Source organism: Wolffia australiana, chromosome 5 (assembly GCF_029677425.1).
Source record: "Wolffia australiana isolate 7733 chromosome 5, ASM2967742v1".
NCBI classification, from domain to species: domain Eukaryota; kingdom Viridiplantae; phylum Streptophyta; class Magnoliopsida; order Alismatales; family Araceae; genus Wolffia; species Wolffia australiana.
In genome coordinates, this window is record NC_135839.1 from 8,876,359 (window position 1) to 8,902,082 (window position 25,724).

General features: G+C 40.2%; 2 protein-coding genes and 1 long non-coding RNA gene across 4 annotated transcripts; all 3 read right to left on the reverse strand.

The window, feature by feature from the left end:
• Positions 1–11,894: 11,894 nt before the first annotated feature.
• LOC144703544 (uncharacterized) lies at positions 11,895–13,594 on the reverse strand. Its single transcript, XR_013581551.1, has 2 exons — positions 12,912–13,594; positions 11,895–12,240 (listed from the first exon to the last, which is right to left on the reverse strand). It is a non-coding gene; the product is annotated as an uncharacterized LOC144703544 (long non-coding RNA).
• A 729-nt stretch (positions 13,595–14,323) lies between these two features.
• On the reverse strand, positions 14,324–18,147 carry LOC144702982 (cysteine proteinase COT44-like). 2 transcript variants are annotated; one of them, XM_078575031.1, is made up of 5 exons: positions 17,191–17,978; positions 16,877–17,109; positions 15,883–16,023; positions 15,485–15,787; positions 14,324–14,560 (listed from the first exon to the last, which is right to left on the reverse strand). In XM_078575031.1, the coding sequence occupies exons 1-4, from the start codon at positions 17,615–17,617 to the stop codon at positions 15,485–15,487; spliced, it is 1,104 nt and encodes a 367-aa protein (XP_078431157.1). In that variant the 5' UTR covers positions 17,618–17,978; the 3' UTR covers positions 14,324–14,560. The 2 variants fall into 2 exon arrangements, with proteins under 2 accessions (XP_078431157.1, XP_078431156.1); XM_078575030.1 differs by lacking the exon at positions 14,324–14,560 and adding an exon at positions 18,008–18,147 and having other exon boundaries at positions 15,342–15,787; positions 17,191–17,660.
• Positions 18,115–19,342, reverse strand: PEX7 (peroxin 7). The gene has a single exon (XM_078575032.1). The coding sequence runs from the start codon at positions 19,276–19,278 to the stop codon at positions 18,328–18,330; it is 951 nt and encodes a 316-aa protein (XP_078431158.1). The 5' UTR covers positions 19,279–19,342; the 3' UTR covers positions 18,115–18,327.
• Between the last annotated feature and the right edge of the window lie 6,382 nt (positions 19,343–25,724).

The window sequence follows — 25,724 nt, forward strand, 5'->3', positions numbered from 1 at the left end:
TATTCTTTACACATGGACTATAAATATTTCTATTCATACAATACTCAAGATGGATATCAAAATATTCAAATAGAATAATATCGTCCAGTTCCACTCATACTATGAGCATGACCGATCCCACAACCTTTAGTGATGAGACACTAAGGATTGATAGTGGGTACTATTTGGGGAAAGTGCTCACTGAATTGAATTGTCTGAAATCCAGAATGGTATTAAACCAACCTATGAACTAAGTATATTCACCAAAGACCTATTGTGAATGGACAATTGTTCTTTCGACTATGACGTGCGAACTCCTAATCTTGGAATTCCAAAAGATCATTCTATGATTTCAAAATGTCCACTTGAGTGCAACAAGAAGTTTGTGAGAATAATTGAGTGGTCAAGATAGGTTTCTCATCTTTGATATAACATGAAACAATTCAAGGAAGATGGTGTGATGTAGCCGTTAACTAAGGCACCCAATTATTGGAGAATATTTATCTGACAATTTCCGAATGTATCACTAATAAATTGAATGACTGATCAGGGCTTGACAATGGAGCATACTTTTAAGTTTTTTGAGGAGCTTCATGAAAATGAGAGACTATACATACATGGTTACTAATAAGAGAAAGGTTCCATTAGTGAGTAAATGCACTCATTTGTATCTTTTGGAGCATGAGTTATAGCTTAGAGCCCTATGATCTGGAATCGCTACCTATCAATTGGGTTAAATCAATCTGTGATTCATTAACTAATTTTATGAAATGCATAATTAACTTGGAAGGTGATGAAAGTTATTGGGCCAATAAATTTGTTAGCTAGACTGATACATGGTCTTAAAGGGTCACCCAAATCAAATCTGAGGGATGAGTTTACATGCAAGTTATCAAAACGATAAAGTTGGAAATGAATAACCTTATGTTACCATGCTCCTCATCCCAGATAGATCACGTTTTTTAGGTGAAGCAACCACTCTTGGTCTTCTGGACATCGTAATATTACTTTAGGAGTTTTATTAAAATTCTCATTAAGTATAAATAGGAGAAGGTGTTAAACTAAATTCACCAAGGACAAACTTATTCAGATGACATTGTTCTTCTGCCTTCTCCCATCGGCTCGTCTTTCATCCCAGTGCAATAATAATGACATATTCAGGTGATCGTAAAAGTGGAGGAGGAAATTCAACGTGTTGGGGATTGTGTGAACACGTCTAGAGCCTGGACTCATGAACAGATCACACTTGAAGAATTGATTAATAGTAGATCTGATATATGCTTAGGTTATTTGATTCTCAAGTTTTAATTGTGGATACATTTTGTTCTTAGACATGAATCATCAATGTTTCTCCTCAATCATGTCCCTAGAACCCAATAACTTGTAATTTAAATCAAGTCAAAATATTCCAAGGAATTTATCATCTTGCAAGTTTCTGAGTCACCTTATTCTTTGACTCGAAGTAACTCATCACCACCTTGTCAATGTAGACCAAGAAGTTGCTTCAAGAAGGTAGCAACATTATAACACATAAGTTATTAGTTTATTTCTTAAATATACATATCTTTATGCTTTAAAAAATTTATAAATTGGCATTAGCAACCTTTACATGATTAAATATATTTTTTAGAGTGTTGATCTGATTTATTAGAAATTTTCTGACTTTATAACTATGCAGATATGAATTTTATAAATAAATATATATTTATTATATTTTGAATTAGTATTATTTTTAGAATGAATTTAAAGTATTTTTTCCTAAAAATTTTCTCACCCTGTGTCACCATTCGATTCGTTGTGTGGCAACCAACCAAGAGTGTCCAGAATGATTAGTTGCACAAATCATTGTGAAAAGGTGCAATTATGGCATATCAAATCATGATACCATAACGTGCCATTTGGTATAATTTTTTTGTTGGAGGCAACATGGACCAATAGAAAAAATGAAATGATTTAAATAATAATTAATGTGACTCGTAGCTCGAGAAGAAAATTAATAAAAAAGAGCAGAATTTTTTTTTAAAATCATGGCGGTACATGTGGTGTGCACATGTACTGCCGCGATTGGTTAAAAGAGATACAAATCCTAACGTGGTGTATAGAAACACGCACCATGTGAGGATTTCATTGGAGAATATTCCCCTCTTTCTGACATGGATAAGAGGGTGACATAGCGCGCGCTGACGCGTTGCCATGTCACAATTAAATAAGAGTTAAAAAGAGAGGTTTTTTGACATTTTCTTCTACAGATACACGGGGCATTCTCAAGGCAAGCGATTATGGAAGACAAGGAAATTTTACCAATGATTAAATAGATGATGATTGGATGTCCCAATGGACAACGGAAAATAAGGAAGCGTCAGCTCTGATGCTACAGAGAGGAAAAAAATGGTCGGCTAGGATTGGTCAAAGTTCAAAGCTCGATATCTAAGACTCCAGAGGTCCAATTGAGCTGAAATTTGGAGGGATGCTTTGTCTTCCCACCCTCTTTCTATCCATACGCTCAAATATATAATTAGAGGCACGTATCTTTGTCAAAATTATCCTTAAATTTGCTTCCTACTCATGTGGATCAATTGAAAGATGGCGAGTTTGTAAGATCCATCAAGTCTGTTCTTGGTGCCCTATGTGTGTGGTAAGAAGAAATAGAGAAGAGGGGGAGCTTACATGCACTCAAAATCTTTCATGATCCCAGCAGAATGTGAGGATCTATGGTAAATATTCTCACCTTATGTTGTTCTTTCTCGACATCACCGTTAGCTTAGATTAATTTTATTACCACGTCTCACCATCACATCACCTCCATACACTCTCTAAATCACATCTTACCACCTTCACATTATCGTTGTATTGTTAATTTACATGTCATTTATGATGCACAATTCATTATCTAAATCACTCCTATCATTCTTTGTGTCATCGTCATTTCATCCTCGCATTCACTCGATCTTCTCAAATCTTAAACATCAGTAGCTTATAACTACCATCCTCATTTTAATATCACTATCTTACCTTGCCTTTTCTTATCACCAGAATTTTTATTAAGTATGTATCTCATCTAATCACAATAATCATTGCATTAAGAATATTCAATCCTTAATCACCATTCCTTGTGGAGAGGATCTGTACTCCTCACTAGCTGAAATTATTTAGTGATGACACGTTTATATTTTTATTGAATAATCTCAAAAATAGCAACAACAAAGTAAAGCCCTTAGTTTGAGGTTATCACGACCTCATATTCCTAGGCAATGCACCATTCTCATCATCTCCTTTTCATGCATATAGTATCACTTTTCTATGTCCTTCATCATCTGTCTCTCATACGCTACCAGGTTGTTAGCTTACACCAACACGCCCCCAATGGTGAAATCAACAGTTTTAGTCCATTTTTTTATAATTGATTGAATTTAAGCAAGCAGAGGACTAGTTTGCTTCTCATAGCGCTCAATAGATCCTTGGAAGCTTCTTGGCACTGCTCCACCTAGTGCCATTTCACATCACTATTCATCAGATCTATAAATCACAAGGCTAGCCATGAAAATTCCTTAATGGTATCTCACTAGTAGTTTTCCAGCTTGAGAAAGTTTTATAACTTAGACTCTTCTTTTGTAATGGACAAGTCTTGGATAGCATAGACCTTGGATGGATCCCTCTGCACATTACTTGTACTGACTAGGTCCCCAAGGAACTAGACCTCTTCACAAGTGTATTCACATTTACTGGTAAAGTTGATGCTCACACAGCTTTACCTACACCTTGGACAAGTATGCGTCATAATCATCCAAGTTCTGAATATAAAGGAGGATTGATAAAAAGCATTCTAGTAGGTTAATATGACCACATTTACATGTTTATTTGCATTAAATTGATTATATGTGTGTTATCAAGCCTAAAATGATTAAATTTATTTTTAAAAAGACATCTTGAATTTTATGAATTTTTAAGTATTTTAAAGTGTTTCATGACATCAAATGCTGAAAGAACACAATTTTCGAGACACAATATTTTTTTCCTGAATTTCTAGAATTATATTTAAAAAGATATCATTTTTCAAAATTTAAAAATATACTTTGAGTTTTTATGAATTAGTATATATATAAATGTATATTGGGATTTCTTAATTGCTCTTTGACCTTTTCTTGACTTCCAAAATTGAAGGAGAGAGAAAATTGGAGGGGAGAGAAAATCAGAAGGCTGAGAATGATCCTATTCAAATCATGATATGTGATAATCTAGAAGGATTTTTGGGCTGAAAAATTGAGTGGAGCTTCTGTTTTTTCATTGATTTCCATCCATATAGTTGGATATATAAATGGAGCATCGAAGTTTTGTGAAAATTATCTTTACACTCACTTCCTCCTAGAGAGGTAGATTGGAAGAGATTGAGGTTTTGAAGGTTCATCAAGGGTGCTCTTGGTGTCTTTAGTGATTGGAGAAGATCAAAAGAGAAGTGGATAGGTTTATCTGCATCAGGAAAATGCCTGATCCCAGAGGAACATAGTGATCTAAGGTTAGTCTCTTGCCTTACATTGGTTCCTCCTTCACATACCTTTAGTTAGACCTACCTTCTTATTTTCATCATCTCCTTCTCATCACCATGTTTCTTCACCCTATCACAGCCATCTCTGATCTCAATCTCAATTTCAATCTCGATCTCAATCTCAATCTCAATCTAGTCCATCATCATCTTCTCCATGAAACTACCACCTATCCATTCTTCCAACACATACATTAGTTATATTATTATAATTTATTCTTCCACCTTCTATTTCACCACCATCCATCCACATCCACTCAAATCCATTCACCCATTTCATCCTTCTATCTTCTTAATCATCTTCCACATCCGTCATCACTTCACATCTTCATCTATCTCACTATGTCATTCCCATTTGATCTATCCCCCTCCTCCTACATATTCCTCATATTATTATTAGTCCTATCATCTTTATTAATAATTAGTATCACCCTCTCACCACCTCTTACTCATCACATCACAATTTCCTATTTTATACATACCTCCTCTCATCCCTCTTCAATCATCATTTAAAGAGTATTTTAATTATAATATATGTTCCTTGTGGAGATGATCCTTGTTCATCACTAACTTGTCAAATTATTATATGATTAAAGGTTTATAAATTATTATTGATGAACACAAGTATCGACAACAAATTAACATCCTAAATTTGAGTTCATCAAGGATTTCATTCCAATCTGGTATAAAGAAGTGATTAATGTACTCACGAAAAATAAAATTCACTAATGTGAAAAGTTTTTCTGGAGCATTGGTCATCCCAAAGGTCGTGATAGTAAATTCATACAATCCTTAATGTTTCATGCCTGCCATCTTTGGCTTGTCACTCTCCTTAATTTGGATTTGATGTCATCTAGTCTTCAATGTTGATGCCTCCCCCAGCTAGTTGAGTAATTCATCAACATTTGGTACATGGTACTTATCTTTCATTATGACCTTTTTGGTTGTGCAGTAGTCCAAAACCACATCCTACTTGTCCGGTTCTTCATATTTGGAAAACACTTTAAAAAAATATTATGCAGTCGTCTCTTCTTTGTAACCGCTGGAACTCAATCCCTCGTATTTTTTGCCAATCACCTCCACCTTCTCTAGTCTTTTTTGGCATGTCTTCTCTCAGGTCCTAAATCTCAATTTATGTCCCAAAAATTGGTGATCAGTAGTGTCCACTTTTGCAAAGCTGGCTCAGATATCAAACTGTCACACAATTAAACTCCCAAGAGCAAATTTTCTAATGTCCAATGCGCTAGACTTGATCTTTCCACACAATCAAACAGCCCTCACCAGAACATCAAAAGTCATTTGGGTAAATAAGAATTATTGGTGTTGATCCCTTAGAGAGAATATTTTGTAGTAATGCCAAGACAATTTAAAAATTCCAACAAGCTCGGTGACATGCCGATGCGGCCTAAGTATTAGCCCTTTAACTTACATTAGATTTCAAAGGAAGGCACCGTGCCTCATCCACCAGGACCCCTCCCTTGATTCTACAACTAGAGTGTCAACTCTGCCACTGTTCTCCAACAGTGCTTGCTCACCTGCAGTTGATCCCCCCCATGGCAAACCACATGAATGGAGGTCTTCAGCTCAAGATGTGCTCCTATGTGGCATTCCATCTGTCAGCCTAAATGCGTAACCTGGAGGATGTGGTACCACGCAAAATTAGAGTTGAATTTATGTAAGTCATTACCTAAGATTATGACATGTGTTGACACCAAAACATTGGCCCCGTCCCTTGGCCACGGCTAGTTATTACCAAATCAGTCACTATTTGCACTAGTCGGGGACATGCACACACCTGTCATGTGTTCAGCTCAATGTTAGCCACTCGTCGCACTGAGAGCCTGCACATAGTTTTTCTCCTTTACTGTCAATGAGACATCTCATCTACGTAGGATGCCACTAGGGCCACACCTGGATGAAGTATCATTGCAGTGCAGATTGCTGCTCTAGCATGTGCTTGCAGGCACATTAAGCCCTCGTGCACCATCCACACCAATAAGGTAGGGTTGGGCACTCAATTGTCTAAGTGAAAAACCTAAATATTTGGGGATCTGTCAAACCCTACCTCCAGCTGTTATTTTGCTTGGTGGTTTTCTCTTGATTGATGTGCTCTCTCTTTATCTATCTCTCTCTCCCTCCCTCCCTCCCTCTCTCTCTCTCTTATATTCAACATGAAAACCTTTTTTTGAAGGATGCAGCATTGGCTTACTGGTAATTGTATATCAAACATCCTAGTTCATGTACTCTTGTAAGTAGATATATAGACAGATAGATAGATATCCAACTGGGTGAAGAAATGGATGAACAAATAGATAGATCCTCTTGGCTTGCCAGAGGAATACCCCAAGATGAAAACTCTGAAGTCACACATGCTAAGGTGGGAACAATTTGGGTTAGGTGAACATATGGGGAGTTCTTTGACTAGACTCCACTGGGCTAAAAAGGTTCAAAAAAATGATAGATCATACGATGTATTAATATCACACCACATGTAAAAACTCTAGGTAGGGATGGTCCTTTGGTGCGACCGGTGCGGATTTAGGCCGATGTGCAGTCCGGTTCGGATTTTCGAACCGCACATCGGACAGCCATATGATAAATCGCACTGCACATCGGTCAAGGCCCTGTGCGGTGCGATTGTGTGATTTGCGACCAATTTTTAATAAAGTACTCCTTTGACAAATGAAAAATCTCAGTATGACGAGCTCGGCAGCGACGACCGCCTCCCCATCTCTGGCTCTACGCCGCGCCACCGCCCACCATTCTCCTCCGCCGCGCCGCGGCCGCCGTCCCCCACCATTTTCAGATTCCATATGGTTTTACTTGGGGAAATATGAAAGACATGGAGGGGCATATCTATAAATAAAAAAAAATGCATTCCATTTATGTTCAATGATCCGATTTTGTGCGATGTGCGGTCTGATTTTGTGCAATGTGCGGTCCGATTTCATCGCACAAAATCGGTCTGCACATCGGATAGTGCATTTGTGCGATCGAAAAATTCGCACACCGGCCGAAAAAATCGGACCGGACCGCACGACCTACTCTAACTCTGGGGAAAAATAAAGATATTTAAGAAAGCCAGAAAAGTTAATTTTTTTAAAAAGGTATATAGATAGATAGATCTTCTTGTCTTGATAGGGCGGATACCACAATATGAAAAGTCTGAAGTTAAGGCTGCTGAAGTGGGAGCTATTCGGGATGGTTGATTCGGAAACTTTGTAGATTAATACTATACAAAGCCAAAAATGCTTGAAAAAATATAGATCAAATGATGTATTAATACCAAATCACATCCAACACTTTGGGCAAAAAGGAATATATATAAGAAACCCAAAATTTCTGAAAATTAATATATATTTTTAAAAAATAGATAGATAGTTCGGAGGGGCAGAAAGGCAAAGATGTAGGAGGGGAAGAAAAGGTAGGCCAAAAACAAATAGCTAGACAGATATTCAGGCCAGGGTTCAAACCCTCAAATTGAGGGTTTCCAAACGATCGGATGGATCTAAGGGGACTACATAGGTCACAAACTCTAAGATGAGATGCATACAAAGAGCTCACTCGTAACACATAGAGATTATCAAGTAGAAATCACAAGAAGATATATCACTATTGGGATAAGTTTATTCTATCAAGTTGGTAGCATATCCTTCAAATAGGAAGGTCACAAAAACATGCTATGAGGTCCAATACCATACCAGAACCTCATCCCATATCAGTTAGAGGAAATATGAGGTAAAAATATCCCTCCATCTCAATTAATTATTTGAACGAATAGTTTAATGTGGAATTCCAGGGCTAATGATATTTAACCAGATGTCACTTATATAGAAGTTGGATTATTGGAGCCTATGCTTCCCATGTCAGAATAATATTTTCTTAAGGCTAAATAGTATGCTTAACCATGTGATTTCAAACTACACTAGGAAATTGGGGGTAATTGGTAAATCTTTTGTTTCTTTAAGCCTGAAATAATCAAATGATAAATATTTAACCAGTTTTCATATCTCCCCCTACAAATGTAAATATTTTTTCTATCACCTATGTTTCACCACACAGATTCCACGAATGATAGCTGCTTCGGACAAAACTCATACAGACGCAACCTCTCCTACCAGAACTACGGGCAGATCCACAGATATTGGCCGGAGACTTTACTTCTATGATAGAAATATGAAAAATTGATTTGCAACAACGAATGTACAGCACCATGTTGGATTGTATATATCAAAATATTTTTAAACATATGATAAGATCCTCAAAGTAAGGAAATGCAAATTGAGTTTTTAATGGTAAAAGTACTCAAAATTCAAGCTCCATCCGGAACTAGACCCTAAGGAACTTAAATTACTTTTGGGAGGGAGACAGACCAAAAACTTCATTCCTGATTATACCTCGCAATATATAAAAGGTTTGCTAGACCTTTTCTCCAGATAAATATGTATATAAAAGATAGAATATATCGTCTGAAATTTGTGGATACACTAACTAATCTTTACCAAGGATACTTTCATATAAAAAGACGGTTCCTTTTGACTTTTTGATAGCATTCCCTTGCATTAATCGGTGATAGGTGTAAAACTATATGAGCACAAAAGGTATTTTAATGGGCTATGTAAATTAAATAAAAAAATATCAGATAAATAAAAGAGTTTTATAATGAGATGGTCTGCTTGTGTATGCGTATTTTTTCATTAATGGGTGAAATGACCTTAAAGGCAGCCAGTAATATGGTTGAATTAGGCTATAATGCATGATTATGGAAGAAATATGTTTGCCATTTTAACTTTTTTTATATAGACAGAATTGATTTATACGTCTGAATAAGTTAAAGTATTCCTGTGTATTACTGTCTCAATCCAATACAAGTATGCATTGAATTTACTGAAAATGTAATGAACTATAAATTTATTATTGTGAACTGTATACTTTATCTTAACAAGCTTAGGCTATTCATAGAAATAATACTAATAAGTTTACCTACAAAGCCCTACTAAATGCACCTTGTGCAAAAAGGACTCTGATAATTTACCACAATATAATGCCTCCCAAGCCACGCCAGTTTGTCAAGCAAATACGCACCAATCAAACAGTCTATGAGTTGACTAAGAAGCCATAGATAGGCTCCTCTAGATTCCAGATTGATTTAAGATATCCATGCATTGATTTTCGTGAAAAAGTAGCAATTTTTAATAGTCATCCAAATCGTATTCTAGATCAATATTGATTCATAAGTTGACTGAAAAACATTACTATAATAAGTCTTAATCAAGTTATGACACCCAATCGAAGCCACTAAGTTTAAATTGTAACTACAAAGCCAAGACAAAATAATACTTCTCCTACTTTAAAAGTTTAAATTGTGATATCAAAACAAAAATCTGATCTTCTCATAATGTCTTCAGTGAGTCAAAAGGTACAACCAGGACGCTATCTAAAAGCTATTAAGTGAGTCAACATTTTTTCACCGCGTTCTAAACCACATCTTCAAAAAGAAAAAAAGACGATAGGGAAATATATAAATACTTGATATGTTTACCCTCAGGGAATATTTCTCATTAATATATCAGACTTAAGGATAATGTAGAAATAGCTCTGCAAAGTAACGCTAGTCAAAGATATTAAGCATTGAAGAAATCTCCCACTACATGGAGAGGAATTATATTTGAATTATCAGAAACAGATAATTAACAAGAAATGTTTTTTTGTTTCTAGTAGTCAAACAGACTTTTCGATTCACAACAGTTTAAAGGTGGAGATGAACAGTTGAATCACAAAAAAAACAAAAAAAATGATCAGCTCCGGGCCGAGAGAAAAACAATCTACAACAGGGTTGGCTACTGATGTACACCAACTTGTCAATACAGATAAAATGGGAAACAGCAAAGTGGGAGTTCTAGAGGAATGTTACAATAAACGAGGGAAGAAGAGTGAGCTTGAATACAGGATTGAAGCTGTAAATGGAATGCAACGATGAGAGTAGGTGACTATAGAGGAAATATCCTTTATTTGTCTTTTGTTTCCCGTGTTTTATGATTTGATCTATTAGACAGAATGCAGTTGTCATATCATTCGTCAACCTATTATCTTTATTCACCAAAGTTTTTTATTTCCATTCAAACAAATTAGATCACTAATTGATCACAATAACAAGTCTTGATATGGAGAGAAAAAGATCAATCAGGCAATATAACTGCAAAAATTATCAGAAAAAATTAACGAATATCAAGTAAATATCAAAGGTTTCCACAGATAAGCTTGCAAGGTCAATAAGTCATATATTATCTGAAAATATGGAAATTTTCAAGACATCGACGAGGTTGTTAGGCATACAAAAATTACCCTCACTAATTTTATAATGGGGAATAAGGAGCTTTGCACATTGCAACTCTGTGACTTAAGCCTTAGGAATATAGTCTGATTAGTGACGTGCGAATTTTGTGATGTAAAGAAAATTTTCTAATACCTACTGGGGTTGGCATGTCCCGACAACATTGATATGTGATGTTGAGGTTGACATTGGCCAACGGTTCTCTGTCATTCAACCATAAACATCAACCCACAAGGTCAACGTCGTCAACCACCCATATTTCAAGGAAATTTACATAAACATGATCGCCAATGATTGCTGTAGGCAACAAAGTAGGCATTCATGGAATGCAAAATTTAGACTAGAATTTTGCTGAGTTGATCACTAACGTCGACAAACATATGGCAACAACCATCTGTGATACTCCATCATCATTGTCGTGGCAAACGTGTAACCTCATCAACATCATGATCATTGTCAACCATCCTGAAATTATTCAACGTCATAGTATTATCAACTGTCCTAAAATTCCTCAACATCATTATCAACCTCCACTAGGGTTCTGACGTCAACAAGTGCCAAACTCTAGTACCTACATTTATGAGAGACCGTAAACTGACATGCTTGACGACAAGAATCAAAGCAACCACAGAAAAGATAAATACCTCATTACGCTTCACACAGAACAAACATTTTTTCTTCTTCTTGAAATCCACTGGGGGAAGGAGATAGATCAAAGAAGAGATGGAAAGACAGAACAGAAGAGAGAGAAGAGCCGGGCATCGGGAAAAATAACCAAACTCAATTAGGAAGATGAGTTTCTTGTCCGGGTGGGTACCATACAGGTAAAAGTTCAATGATTTCCCTACTTCTAAAACTTCATACTCTTCAGCAGCATCACACCATTTTTCTCGAGTACGATGAACGCAGAGACCACAAGAATAAGCTAATTTACTGGGCATTCGGTTATAAAATGGAATAGAAGGAAAAAGGAAAAAATCAAAAAGTAAGCAGACCACATGGATTAATCCTCTGGAAATCCCTCAAGGATGACAGCACATAAAAGACTATTTTTCTTGTTCCTAACCAAAGTCAAAAAATTTAGATATATTCATCAATTGTTACCCATTCAGAAGATGCCTTTGAAAGCTTCTCAAAGCCAAATGTAGTCATTAATAATACACCGATTTAAAAGCCTTACCTGTATATCATTATGTCCTGGGCATCTTTGGCGCATATTTACATAAATCCATGTAAGCTGTGGACTCTGTGCATCAGGATCTCTTGTTTGGCCCAATGCTGCTGTTTCCGTCCCATAGACATGCCCAAAAGAACAAGGACATCCAAAAGAGCACCCCAAAAAACACTCGAAGAACATCTCGGGACCTTGAAAAGGCATCCATAAAACCTGAAAATTACGAAATAAAAATATAATGACGAACAAAAGAAAAGTGTTCTAGTCTTGAAACGCGGAATTTAAAGATAATCTTGGATTAATTGGGCCTCTTCATCGTACAATAACTTCAGTATTTAATTGACTGAGGTTAAAGGAGTTGTGCGCCTTATCTTTTCACAGCTTCATAAAATAATAGATGATTACAAAATAGCATCCTATGTTGTCTGATAAAGTTCAAAAGAATCAAGGTCTTTATCATATTCGCTTGTAAACAAGGAAAAAGAATTACTTAACAAAAATCAGCAGCTGAACGCAAGGCAAGTAATTAACGTTCAAAAGCATCACTGAACGAGCAAACTTAGAATTCTTAATTATTTTTGCTCCCCAGGTGATGCATAATTCTTATGAATTTAGACCCTCCCGTACATCACACTCGACCTACTCCACATTCAGAGGAAAAAAGAAAAACGCTTGTTTAATTGATTCCGCAATCTAAACTATTCTACTCTCGAAACGTCGAATCTTACTCCAACGATGCCATAAATCTAAACCCATTATAAGATATTGCAAAAAAATTAAAACCCACAAACCGCAGAGTTCCCCGAAAGAAATCAGACAGCCTAAGGGCAAACGATTCAGAAATCGATTTCGCTTGAACCGAAAACGATCAGCAAGAAAGAAACCTTCAGGGCGGTCAGAATCATCCGGGATTGGAGCCTCCGGGGGCGGAGGTTGGGGGCCGACAGAAGCGGCGCATCGCCCGACTGATGGAGCCGAACAACGCCGAGAAATCGGAGACGATATCCTCAGACGAATCGAACAAAAGGGCAGCTGCTGGCGTGAAATCCGTGCCAAGGCTAAGTTCTCGAGTAAGGTTGGAGATACAAAGCTACCGAGCGAGCAGGAAGAGAGGGAAGGTGGAGCGCAGGGCACCGCCATTAGAGCTGCTTCTTGCTCTGCGGAGAACGAACTGGGGAAGTGCGCTTCACCGCCCAACTTCTCGCTGTTCTCGCTAGCCGCTCGTTTCCCGCGGTTGTTTATTTCTCTGGATTACTTTATATTCATTTTTCACCTTTCCTAGTTTTCTTTACTTTATACGAGTAGAGATAGAGTTAGAGATAGAGATGGAGCTAGAGATGGAGATAGAGTTAGATAGAGACAGAAATAGAGATGGAGATAGAGTTAGACAGAGATAGAGAGAGAGAGAGATAGAAATAATTCGGGGAACGGCACGGCCGGGACGTGACAGAACGGATGACAGAACGCGACGGACGGTGACGTGATGAAATTTTCATCATGTCGTCGTCCTGTCATGCGTCCCAGCATATACAAAGAAGTCCGTCACGTTACGTCACGCGTCCCTCCGTTGGGAGTCCCATCATGTCCACGTGAGTAAACCCTTATTTCTGATCACCAAAGGTGTAGGTGGATAATATCCATGTATTGGACAAAATTCAACTACCCAAACTAACTATAAACTTCATTCTCATATAAACCTAGCCACCCTGGGCATGTTCAGGATATTCAACAATCAGTTATTAAGAAACAATGTTCAGAGAAATGGTTTTTACATTAAAACCCTTGTTCTAAAAACTTCCAATATTTAATATGGGAAAATAAATGGAGAAATTGGAGTATTTAGTAAGTGAAAAATATCAAGAGGAATGTGGGAGTTCATCTTCTGTAGGATTACTTGAGGGTATATTTCCAAGACTAATGGCTTTGGAGGCATTACAATCAAACAGGGGTGCAGAGCAGCATCAAAGTCCCAAAGAATGGGGGAGCACTCCACCTGGGTCATAAGGATGGCGCAACTAGTTGGAAGTTGTGTCTTCTCTACACTTAAGTACATCCATAAATTAATAAGTACATAAATTCATTCATTTTGCACATACATAATGCATACACATTCATTTAGTACAAAAAGTAGATTAAGTAATATGTGCACATAATTCTTTGGTTCTTAGATGAATACAAATAAATCATAAGGATATTAAATGGACCAACCAAAATGTCAATATAAATATTGATAGATAAATAAAACTTGTATGTTTAAATCTGTAAATATTATGCTAAATAATTTTAGAAATTATGTACACCTGGCATACATACACATCAACACAAATTCACTTGTCCAATATTTATTCACACATTAAAACTTACAAACATATACACATGCATACTACATGTATTTGTTCTTTTTTTAGGGCCTTACCCTGGGATAGAAGGGGCCCTTCCAGATATTCTTGATGGCCCCGTGAAGGGCTGAGGAGGGGATGACATGACTCAGTTATAACCGCACAGTCTGCGTCATTGCCCCAAACACAAAGATCTACACATAGATGTTCATTAATTATTTATATGATCTCCCAACATGTATACATACACAAACACACTCGTCAATTTTTCATTCATTTGACTATTCTAATAAATATACATGCATACAGACTTACATAAACATATATTGGCATATTTGTTTTTTGATAGACGGGGAGAGAAAGACAGAAGGTAGAAACGTGGATGATAGAACAATCAATTTATAAAATAAAAGAAGGCAAATGCATGGATAGATATATTATCTGTTCCTTGGGGAAAAAATAGTATGACCACCCTAGGGCCGCATTCATAGACCAATCCAACCGTGCACTGCATGCCACCCAAGGGGGTTTTATATGTGTTAAGATTTTATGTTTACAAGAGTTTGCAAGCATGGAGAGAGCGAAAATATGTCAATACACACACGGACCACACTTTTCCATGTCCAACAAGAAAATGCATACAACAGTCATACCTCAGCAGATTACTGAGTAGGACTTATGCCAAAAGAGGGTTTTAATCCCATGGAGGCATCAATACGAGATTCTTTTGTCAGATAGAATGGCAAATAGGTGATATTTCATCAAAAGAAGGTACCCCCATGTGTGGATTGATATATACATTTACACACATTTGCTGACCCGCTTATATATATACACACACATATTCTACTCATCTACATTCAGTCACGCATGAAATCGTTATGGTTGATATAGAGAAAAAAGCCTAGGTATAGAGGCATGGACATATAGATCAATAGATTTATAAACAGAAATATGCATGTTTAAAGTGGTAGGTGGATGGAAGGATACATTTCATAGAAATATATGTGTGTAATTAACAGAAACATTGGTAGATAAGACAGCTCAGACAGAAAATCTTTCACCTTACTCAATCAAAAGCTTTAAAAAACCCAGAATTTATTTTCTTCAATGCTTACTCAGCTCTCGGCGAGATATGCATCCGACTGCTGCCATGAAGTGCTGGAATATTCCTGGGCCGGAGACGGGCCTACAGAGGGCGGGATCTTGGTGGGGAAGGAGGTCATGGCCTGGATGGCGCATATACCAAAGGGCAAGCCGGCATTCCGCCTCATGTATGCATACCCTTGCACACCCCAGTCAACTCCCCACGAGTTCTTCACTATCCAGTACTCATCCCTGGCCCATACGCCGTAGCCTACTATGAGAATGGCGTGGTCAACGTCATCCGGATCTGCTGAACAGTCTCCATTGTAGATTCCCTGAATCAAACGTTGGATGAAATAAAGCCCGACTTCATGTTAATTATGATATTTTTGTTTAGAGGGTATAGTTTTGAGATGGTTTTATTACTCACTCCAGTGTAGAGCTGGAAGTCGAGGGAGGAGCCGTCGATCCCTGCGCTGACTGGTTGCTGGGCTACGGCGCAAAGTAGGGCATCTTCGCTTGCCGGCACGTCTTCGTAGCCATCGATCGTCACTGCCTTCATAAACTTTTCCTGCAACAATTTGAAACAGTTCAACAGCAGATAAGATTGAATGTGGTAGATAGAGGGGGCAAAGATTTAGACGGGGAGAGAGATAAAGGGAGAGAGGGACAGAGAATAAGGGAGAAAGGGAGAGTGAGCGAGGACAAAGAGTTAGAGGGATTGAGAGAGACAGACAGAGAGTGAGAGACGGAGACGGAGACTGATAGAGAGGGGAGAGGGACAAAGAGAAAGAGGGGTTGAAAGGCAGAGAGAGGGGGAAAGAGAATACCGAGATACCAGAAGAGAGGAGAGGCAGTGACAGAGAGGGAGGCAGAAACATTGAGGAAAGAGGAAGAGTGGTCGAGAGAGAGAGAGACAGAGACAGAGACATAGACAGAGGAAAAGAGTGATCGAGCGAGAGAAAGAAACGAGGAAAAGAGTGATAGAGAGAGAGAGAGAGAAACAGAGACACAGACATAGACAGAGGAAAAGAGTGGTCAAGAGAGAGAGAGAGAGACAGAGACACAGAAAGAGAAAAGAGATCGCATGGTAGAGAGAGAGACTAAGAATGGAGAGAAGGAGAGGGAAAGGGAGATGGACGGAAACAGAGGATAGACACTGTTGAGAGAGAGAGAGAGAGAGAGAGAGAGAGAGGCAGATAGGAAAGAGAAATTGAGAGGCTGTGAGGAAAGCGCAATAGTGGTCGAGAGAGAGAGACCGAGAGATGGGAATGAGAACGAGTGGTGGAGAGAGACTGAGAATGGAGAGGGGGAGAGAAGTAGAGGGAGAGGTAGAAGGACGGAAAGAGAGGGATAGTGTTGAGAGAGAAAAGAGGGAGAGAGAGATCTGAAGAGCGAAATTGATAGAGAAAGAGAGACTTAACCTTGGTTGTGTTGCAAAGCCCATCAAAACCACTGTAAGGGTAGTTTGCCTCTGAGTCGATTCCTCCATTGTCGATGACCCACTCAAAAGCGTAATCCATGTATCCCCCATCACACCCATCATTGCTAGTGTCACAGTCAACAAGCTCCTGCTCAGACAGACTGATCAGCTCACCAGTGACGATTGCGTTGACCCCTTCCATAGCCCCGGCTGATGAGAAAGCCCAGCAACTCCCTAAACAACAAACAAACAAAATAAAGAAAAAGAGAAAAACTTATTATAAAATCACTAAATCAAACCAATGCGTAATGATACCGCACTGCCCCTGGTCTTTGACAGCAGTGACCGCATCTCTTCTCCGCCAGTCCATAGAAGGCGGCGGCGCACAGTCAACGGCAGTAGCGCCTTCTCTAACTCTTCTCAACCTCCTTCTCTTCTGGATGGCCTTCTTTGTTGACCTTGAAGCAAACCTTCTTTTGAATTCATTGTTGCTCAGATCGGCGAAGACGTTAAGGCCCACATCTCCTCTATTCTCTTTGCTCCGTTCCCTCACAAACTCGAGGTTGCTGAGGAAATTGCGGTATCGCCTGGCCTTCTCCTCTGCATGGGCGTAAGCCTTGCCGTGTTTCATTATCCATCGTTCAAAAATGGCGATGGTGCCGCCACTATCCTCCACGGCGGTGCCGCCAGAGGCCCCCCAGAGAAAGACGAAGATCAACAGCGTGAGTTTTCCAAAGCCCATCGAGCAGCAATGAAGGTTTTAGCTTAGGAGGTAGCCCATTTATCTGTTCAGAAGGAAAACAGATGTAGATACTTGAAAGTTAGTTGCAAAAGCTGCCTACCTTTCATTCTCCATCCAGCTACCGGTCAAAGGAAGACCCACAAATGAATTTGATCAGGTTGTTGATTTTTGGGATGCTCAAATCTTAGTAGCTATGGTCTTGCATGATTGTATCTACATTGATTGATCTTTGGGGATAATCAAGCGGCTATAAAAGTATGAACTTTTCCAGCTACTAAAGTTTTAAAAGTACACACTTATTTATTCTCTCTGTAAAAAGAATGCGAAGGAATTTCTAACAGATTTCAAGAAAAAACACAAACCCCAGGGTGGCCTGAGAAGTAGCAGTACCTTGGACATCACCCTGTCAAATGTATCACCCTCCGCAGTTCGTCCAGAAGTAATGTTACACTTGATCAACACATTACAGGAACATTAAGCATGAATGACAAGCCGTATTCTTAGAAAAAAGACGGATAAAATGATAAAAAAATATTGCATTAAACACAGGTTTCCAACAAGTATGTGCACCCATCAACCGACCCAACTTCGGAAGAATTTTAGCAAAGAAGGGGGGGTTATAGCAGATAATCTAATAAACAACCGACCCAACTTCAGAAGAATTTTATCAAAGAAGGGGGGTTTATAGCAGATAATCTAATAAACAAGAATTACGCTCGAGGATCAGTGCCATGTTGCCAGACATAGACGAGCTCGTCCCAGCCGGTGCTGGCCAGCAACCCCTCCACCAGAACGCTCATGTCAATCCCCCCCACAAACTCAGTGTGGTGATCGTATCGAGCAAGCAGAGAGTCCTCAGCTTGGTAATCCCAGAGACAAACAGCCATGTCGTAAGAGCAAGACAAGAGAAGGCTCGGCCTGTGGGGAGAGAACTTGACCTTGCGAACGGCAAAGGAGTGGCCTTCAAGCTTGATCACGGGCATTCTCGCGTTCCTGATATCCCAAATTTTGATGGATTTGTCGATGGAGGAGGTGGCGAGAAGGCACTGATCGTACTTGTTCCAGTCGCAGGAGAGGATTTCGAGGTCGTGGGCATGGAGGGTGAGCTTGCTGACGGGTTCTCGGACGTCCCAGACTCGAACAGAGCAGTCGCCGGAAGCAGAGGCGAAGACATCGGCATGGCGGGGGCTCCAGGAAGCGGTGTAGACGCAGTAGGTGTGCTCGCGGAAGGTTCGAATACTGGAAGGGCGATCGATCGCCCAGAGCTTGATCGTGTCGTCCCAGGAAGAGGTGAGGAAGGAGTCGCGGCGGACGGGGTTCCAGTCGGCGGAGTGGACTTCGCGGGCGTGTTCTTTGAAGGAGACGACGGGGTTGGAGGTCGGGGGAAGGGCGCAGTCCCAGATCTTGACGTGGCCATCGGCTATGGCGGAGACGAAGAGGGATTCGTGGGATTCGGACCAGGCGCAGTCGTAGACCCCGTCGGAGGTCTCGAAGGCGCAGAATTCGGCCATGGCGCCGGTGGCGGGATCGAGATCGAGCACTTGGATTCGGCCATTGCCGATGATGCCGAAGTTCTGCGCGGTGGCGACGACGAGGCGGGATTCGAAGAAGGGGCTGAATTTCACCGCGTGGCCGCTGAATCCCGCCTTGAAGATCGGCATGGCGGATCGAATTTGGGGAAGACGATCTCTCCGGAATTCCAGACCAGAGCCAGAGAGAGAGAGAGAGATCTTCTTATAGAACAGCTTAGAACTGCGCTTATCCGTCGTAGGCCATAGTTACGTATCGTCCGGGACGATTATCGTCCGGGACGATTATCGTCCCGTCCGACGTCTGAAAAGAACGGACGGGACGGTTTTTCGTCCGATACCTCTCGACGGGACGATCTTTTCGTCCGAGTGGACTAAAACCATCCCGTCTGTTCTGTTCTTCTCGGGACGAATCTCCGTCCAGGTTTTCGACCAACCTCGCGGACCGAACGAATCTCCGTCCAGGACGAAAAAAACCATCCCGTCCGCGTCACTGCACTATACCTCTGATCCAACCTTGTGTTCTTCCCTCCCGTACCCGGTATCTAGGGAACGGCATTCGTCATCCGTCACGTCACATGTCACCGTGATGAAAACGTGATGGATGATGTGACGGTGACGGTGACGGAATTGTGGGGTAGTGATGGTGACGATGATGAGTCATGAGTTTTACGTGACGGTGAAGTGATGGTGACGGGGTTGCCATGGACAGGTGATGTGACGAAATGTCCGTCACGGATGATGACTTTTATTTAATACATTTTAATAATGAATTTAGTGACTGAAAATTATGAATATAATGAAAGAATTCGAAATTGGTTTATTCCATTTGGGACCTAAAGTCCAACGAGAGAATAAATTTGAATCAGTCAGGATCAGATGATTGATTTCAAAGTAGAGTGGGATGAATATCTCTTGGAAATTGCAATGCTACCAAGCAATCCACTACACTCAGAGATTTTGCTGATGTTGAAGACAGAGCGTTAACTTCTGCCGCACATGAATGATTTTGGGATTTCATTATCCCACACATCTGTTTATTTTGCGATAATCAAGCAGGTATTCAAATACTCACTAACCCCACTTTTGATGAATGCAATAAGGAAGTTTCAACGAAACGACCATCCAAAGAGAGATCAAAATTCTTCTTGAAGCAACTATTTCCTGAGTTAATTTTCAAAACGAAGCTGAAAAAATTACATTAAATTAATCAATTTTTTTCAAAATTACTGACAATCTGCAAGCCCTTTGAAGAGCAGGTTGAGCTCCAGGCTAGAACCAAAAAACAAAAAAACAATGATTTGCACAACTCACCGATAGAGCGAGGAAGAAGATTAACGTAAAGCAGAATTTCCGGAGTTCTCTTTCACGAATTGCCAGAGAAATAAGAGAGAAATAGGAGCGTTCGATCTGGACCCTTCACGAATTATCAGAGAAATAGGAGCCTTGAACAAGGGCTTTCGACTCCAGGGAATCCTTATTCCTCAGAAAACATAGAAGTTCTTATGTTAAAAACATAGTAAAATAGACATATTGATGGCGCGTAACAGACTGAGACCGCAGGATCATCACTCAAGGAGTCGGCATCATCATCGACATCGCCACCGACTCGTGTCCAGCCTGCACGTCAAGCCAAGGTTACGATGCGCACACCCGGATTCAGATACCCCGGGTGATGACACTCCATCTTCAGTCTTGAATACCACTTTATCCGTTTTCGTGTTTTCTACATTTCGGGTTTCTCTCGTACTTCCTGTTTTCATAATCCCGTTGTAGCGAGGGGAAATTCCCGTATGAGGATACTTTCCCCTCCTTCCCCTTAACGGGCCCAAATACTTTCATTTCAGTCTTATTTTTATAGTCTCAAGGGGGCCCATCCACCTCTCCTATAAAGGGATGGGTGGGCGCCCCCCAAAGGACACTCTTTGAATTTTGTTGAAAATATAACGTTCAGAAGTTGAAGAGTCCCTCGTTGAGGAAGGAGGAGAAGGAAGGAGGAAGAAGAAGGCGGAAGAAGAGGAAAGAAGAAGAAGAGGAGCCGCAGCCATCGCCGCACCCATCGCCGCTCACCGTCACGAGTGCCGCCGCCGCCGCCGCCGCTGCTCACCGTCGCGAGCATCGCTGCTGCCGCCTGCTGTCGCAAGCGCCGCCGCCGCAACGCCGGCGCTCGATACCGCTGCCGTCCGCGTCCGTGGCACCCGCACCCACGCCGTCCGCGCTCGCGCCGCCTGTGCACCGCCGCACCCGCGTGCGCCCACAGGCGCGCTGCCGCACAGCGCGCCGGCGCGTGCCGCCGCGCCTCCGCACCCACGACACCACGCCCCACGCCACCACGCCCATGCCGTCGTACCTCACATCACCGCGTCCCGCGTTGCCTCACACCCGCAGCATCGCGGGCAGTGTCACCGCGCTCGAGACGCTGAGCCGTGCTACCGAAATAGCTGTCGCCGGACGCGATGAAAGGTACCCCCCCAACCTGCTCTTTCGTCTCTTATCTTTTTCAGTATGCTTTCTAATTGCCTCCACCGCGCTCGGGTTAGACGTAGGTGAGAGGGACAGATTGAGAAAACGACGAAGAATCAGTCGAGAGTCTTACATGTTCGGTGCGAGTCGGGCGCGCCCATCGCGTGTGAGCATCTCTGCGGGACACTCCCGTTCGACCGCGTAGTTGTCCTCGACCCCTTGGACGAGGTTCGCGAAGCCTGGACTATCCCTCCCTAGGCGACCCCGTTGAACCCCGGGAACGGCACACTCTGCGAGTTGGCACTTGCACGTACTACATATAGATCTTTCGCAGTCCGTCATATTTCATATCTGTTTATCAGCATTATCGGACGACGCTCTCCACCGTGGTCCGATAGAGTTCCGTTATCGACACCGAGTCGCTACCCTCGGTGACGACTGGACGACGCCTTGACGACGTCCAGCATCACATATACTGTTTCCAACGCCGGTGGTGGTGACGGCGTCACGGTGATGGTGATGTGACGGAACGACAAAATAGGGACGCATGACAAGTACGTGATGGATTTTTTCCAAACTCCTCAGACATGTGACGAGACGGTGACATGATAAACTGTTCGTCACGTCACCCTTCATCACCGATCGTCATCCGTCCCGTCACGTCGGGGGTGTCACGTCTAGGACCTGCCGTCCCTATCGGTATCGGATCCAACGTAGTGTTATTACCAAATATCAGTTGCTACAGTAATGATATACGATATCGTTATCTGTTTAGATGCCGTCATCATAAGGATAATGACGTTTAAGGTGACGGATGAATCCTGAGGAGAATGACGTTTAAGATGACAAATGAATCATGAGGAGAATTGCGTTTAAGATGACGAATGCATCATGCAGAGAATGACGTTAAAGATGGCTGACGAATCATGAGGAGAATGATGTTTAAGATGATGGACAAATCATGAGGAGAGTGACATTTAAGATGACGATTGAATCGTAAGGAGAATGATGTTTAAGATGACAAATGCATCATGAGGAGTATGACATTTAAGATGATGGACAAATCATGAGGAGAATGACGCTTAAGATGACGGATGAAACATGAGGAGAATGGCGTTTAAGATGATGAATGCATCATGAGGAGAATGACGTTTAAGATGATGGATGAATCATGAGGAGAATGACGTTTAAGATGACAAATGCATCATGAGGAGAATGACATTTAAGATGACGGATGAATCATGAGGAAAATGACTTTTAAGATGACAAATGAGTATCTGTGTAGATGGAGACGATTGGGGATGACAACCGTCGACGATGGTGACGAGAGATATGGATGAAGGGGACAAGAGATGTTGATGATGGGGACAACACATGTCAATGACGTGACGTCAATCATAGAAGAATGTCGATGACTGTATTCTATAAGGGACTACAGTTTTCAACGTCACAGATAGTAGGGTTCTACCATTTGGATTACGAATACGAAACTATGCGCCGGAGAGCAAACATGTCTAGGAGGAACCTATGATGTGTTCCAGCTGATTTCATGAATGCCACATCATTAAAAAAAAATAAAAAAATTAAGATAATATATATAATCGTATGGGATCATGTCAAACATTAGAGTTGTCTCTTGATCCATTTCTATGTATCAAAAAACTTGTCTATAAAATGCGATATTTTTTCCTGAAATTTTGTTTAATATATAAAATTTTCCCTATGTACTCTAAGATTAGTCAAAGAGCATTCATCAACTTTGTTTATATTTTCCAAGATGAAATAATCATTTATAACTCTAAAACAAAATTGATTTGCAAATCTGTCTTCTTTAAATGTCCGTACACATTGTACAGAAATTAGGTCCCATTTTAATTTGAAATTAGTTTCTGAAATATTTTATGTAATATTGTGCCTCTAGAATAGTGTGTACAGTACCAAATCAGAAATTTACCTGAAATTTCTTAATGTTGTAGAAATTTGAATCACTGTCTTTCTGAAAATTGGTCCACAATATTGATTCAAATTTGGATTTGAATTTGAGATTTTTGAATAATTTCTAAAATCCCTTTCATTGAACTTGTGACACTATAAGAAATTATTTCTCATTATTTTTTTTGAAAAAGAGAATTATACCTTCACAAAATAAGTTAGTGACAGTTAGTTTTTTCCTGAATTGGGGTATCATATTATGGGAGAAACTTTTTGACATGTCATAGGATAAATGTAAGATAGATGTAGCAAGGGACTACAATACTAATATTTCAAATTGAAGCCAGAAGGTTGGGAAGACCTATTTAAGAGACTCTAGAGTGAATATTATAGATGTATGATCTTCAGAGACATGTTAACATCCTGAGGAACAAAGGAGCAGTTCAAGGTTCATGTGAAGACAACTCAAGGGAAGAGTTGTGGATGTCTCTATTCTTGAGGTACTTAGATAGCATTACGAGACAAGAATGTGATGGTTACATATTGAATCTGTAAATTAGATGATCTATTGGCTTTAAGCTATAGTTTGTCTTGAATCCAACTAACTCTTTTGGCGTGATTATGGAACCAAATAAGTTGGTTCCCAAATCAGGATAAATGTTATCATGAAGTGAGAAGAGTAGTTATTGCTAAATCAGGAATGTATAAATTGAATTTAGCAAAAGATAGTTTCCTGGTTGCTATTCAGAATTGGACGCTATCGAAAATTAATTCTTACACCTTGTGGACTAATGAATCAAGGTGAAGATGTTTGGAATAAATTCGATCTTGAACAAGAAATATTTTTGTTTCTTTGAGATATCTACGACTTCCTCGTACTTTGTTTCCATTTTATTTTATTATCACTGTCTCTTCGTCTCCTAATTTGGGTCTAATGATTTTCTCTCCTAATTTGCATTTTCTTATGCTAACTTAAATGTTGGTACAATATCTCAACGTTGTCTTGTGATGCTTTTTATTGTTAATGGATAATATGTTTCATTATTATTATATAGAATTCAATTTTTGAATAAGAATATATTACATATAGAACTTAATCTTGACCCATCCAGCTGTCATGTCGACAGTTGAGAGCGCTTTACCCCAAATAGACAAGGAGATGGTTTTTTGCGGAATTACCGGCAGAGCATACTACTAATGTGTCGGAGCTTTATGGACAAACAAAACAACCCCCCATAATAAAATAATTTATACTTGTTGGGGATTCCACATATGAGTGTGAGATTTGTTGCACGAGCAACGGGAGAAAGGTCGTGCAACTAAAGCGCCCAACAGGCAGTAGTACAAATGCCTTTTAGTGCCATTTCAGATTTGTTCATTTGAAGAACATGATGGGCTGAAGGGCAACACTTGTACACAACATTGTACAGATGACTTAACAGACGACGAACATTAGGCCTCTTCGGTGGAAGGTGATTGTTGAGGGATTGAACACCAGAAGAGACAAAGGACATCATTACTCAACTAGTATGTAGTAGTGACTTGCCATGGCATAGGGTTGATATTGATGCATAGAAGGAGGTGGCGAGATACGACACAAACTAAGGTGGACTCTCAGAGTGCATGAGTCATCAAGTCATGGACAATGAGTTGTATGAGTGGATGAAGGTGGAGATCATGCGCACACTATCAGATGTCAACCATGTGCCAGTCATAGTCGATGCATAGGCGGCAGAAATGGTTGTGGTATTTTAGGCATAATCTTTCAACATATCGTGAATGTGTCCTCACCATTTTGGAGCTTTAAAGGAATCATGATGAGGGGTCTATGGCAGAAATTCTTATCGATATGATTAAAGAATTTTGTTTCGACTCAAAGGTGAGTAATATTAAGAGTACTGTTATATAATGGAGTAGTTGATTGTAGAGTAAGATATTTAATGTGCTTTCCATTGGATGTATACGCGGAGACCATTGATAACACATAAACTAACAAAATAATGATAACCATATTAGGGAGAAAATTATTTGACATGAGCATGGAGTTTAGTCCCAGATGACACGGTCCATTGTATCACACACATAGTGAACATCATCATACAAGCTGCATTGAAGAGTTTTTCTATTCCCACAACGGCACCCATTGGTGAGAAGGAGAATGATGTCAGCATGACTGTTGGATT

Coding starts and splice junctions, on each gene's coding strand:
- LOC144702982 (XM_078575031.1), bottom strand. CDS start 17,617: ATGGGCTTTGGAAAACTCACGCTGTTGATCTTCGTCTTTCTCTGGGGG. Junction 16,024..16,876: donor GGCTTTGCAACACAACCAAG/GTTAAGTCTCTC, acceptor AAATTGTTGCAG/GAAAAGTTTATGAAGGCAGT. Junction 15,788..15,882: donor ACTTCCAGCTCTACACTGGA/GTGAGTAATAAA, acceptor CGTTTGATTCAG/GGAATCTACAATGGAGACTG.
- PEX7 (XM_078575032.1), bottom strand. CDS start 19,278: ATGCCGATCTTCAAGGCGGGATTCAGCGGCCACGCGGTGAAATTCAGC.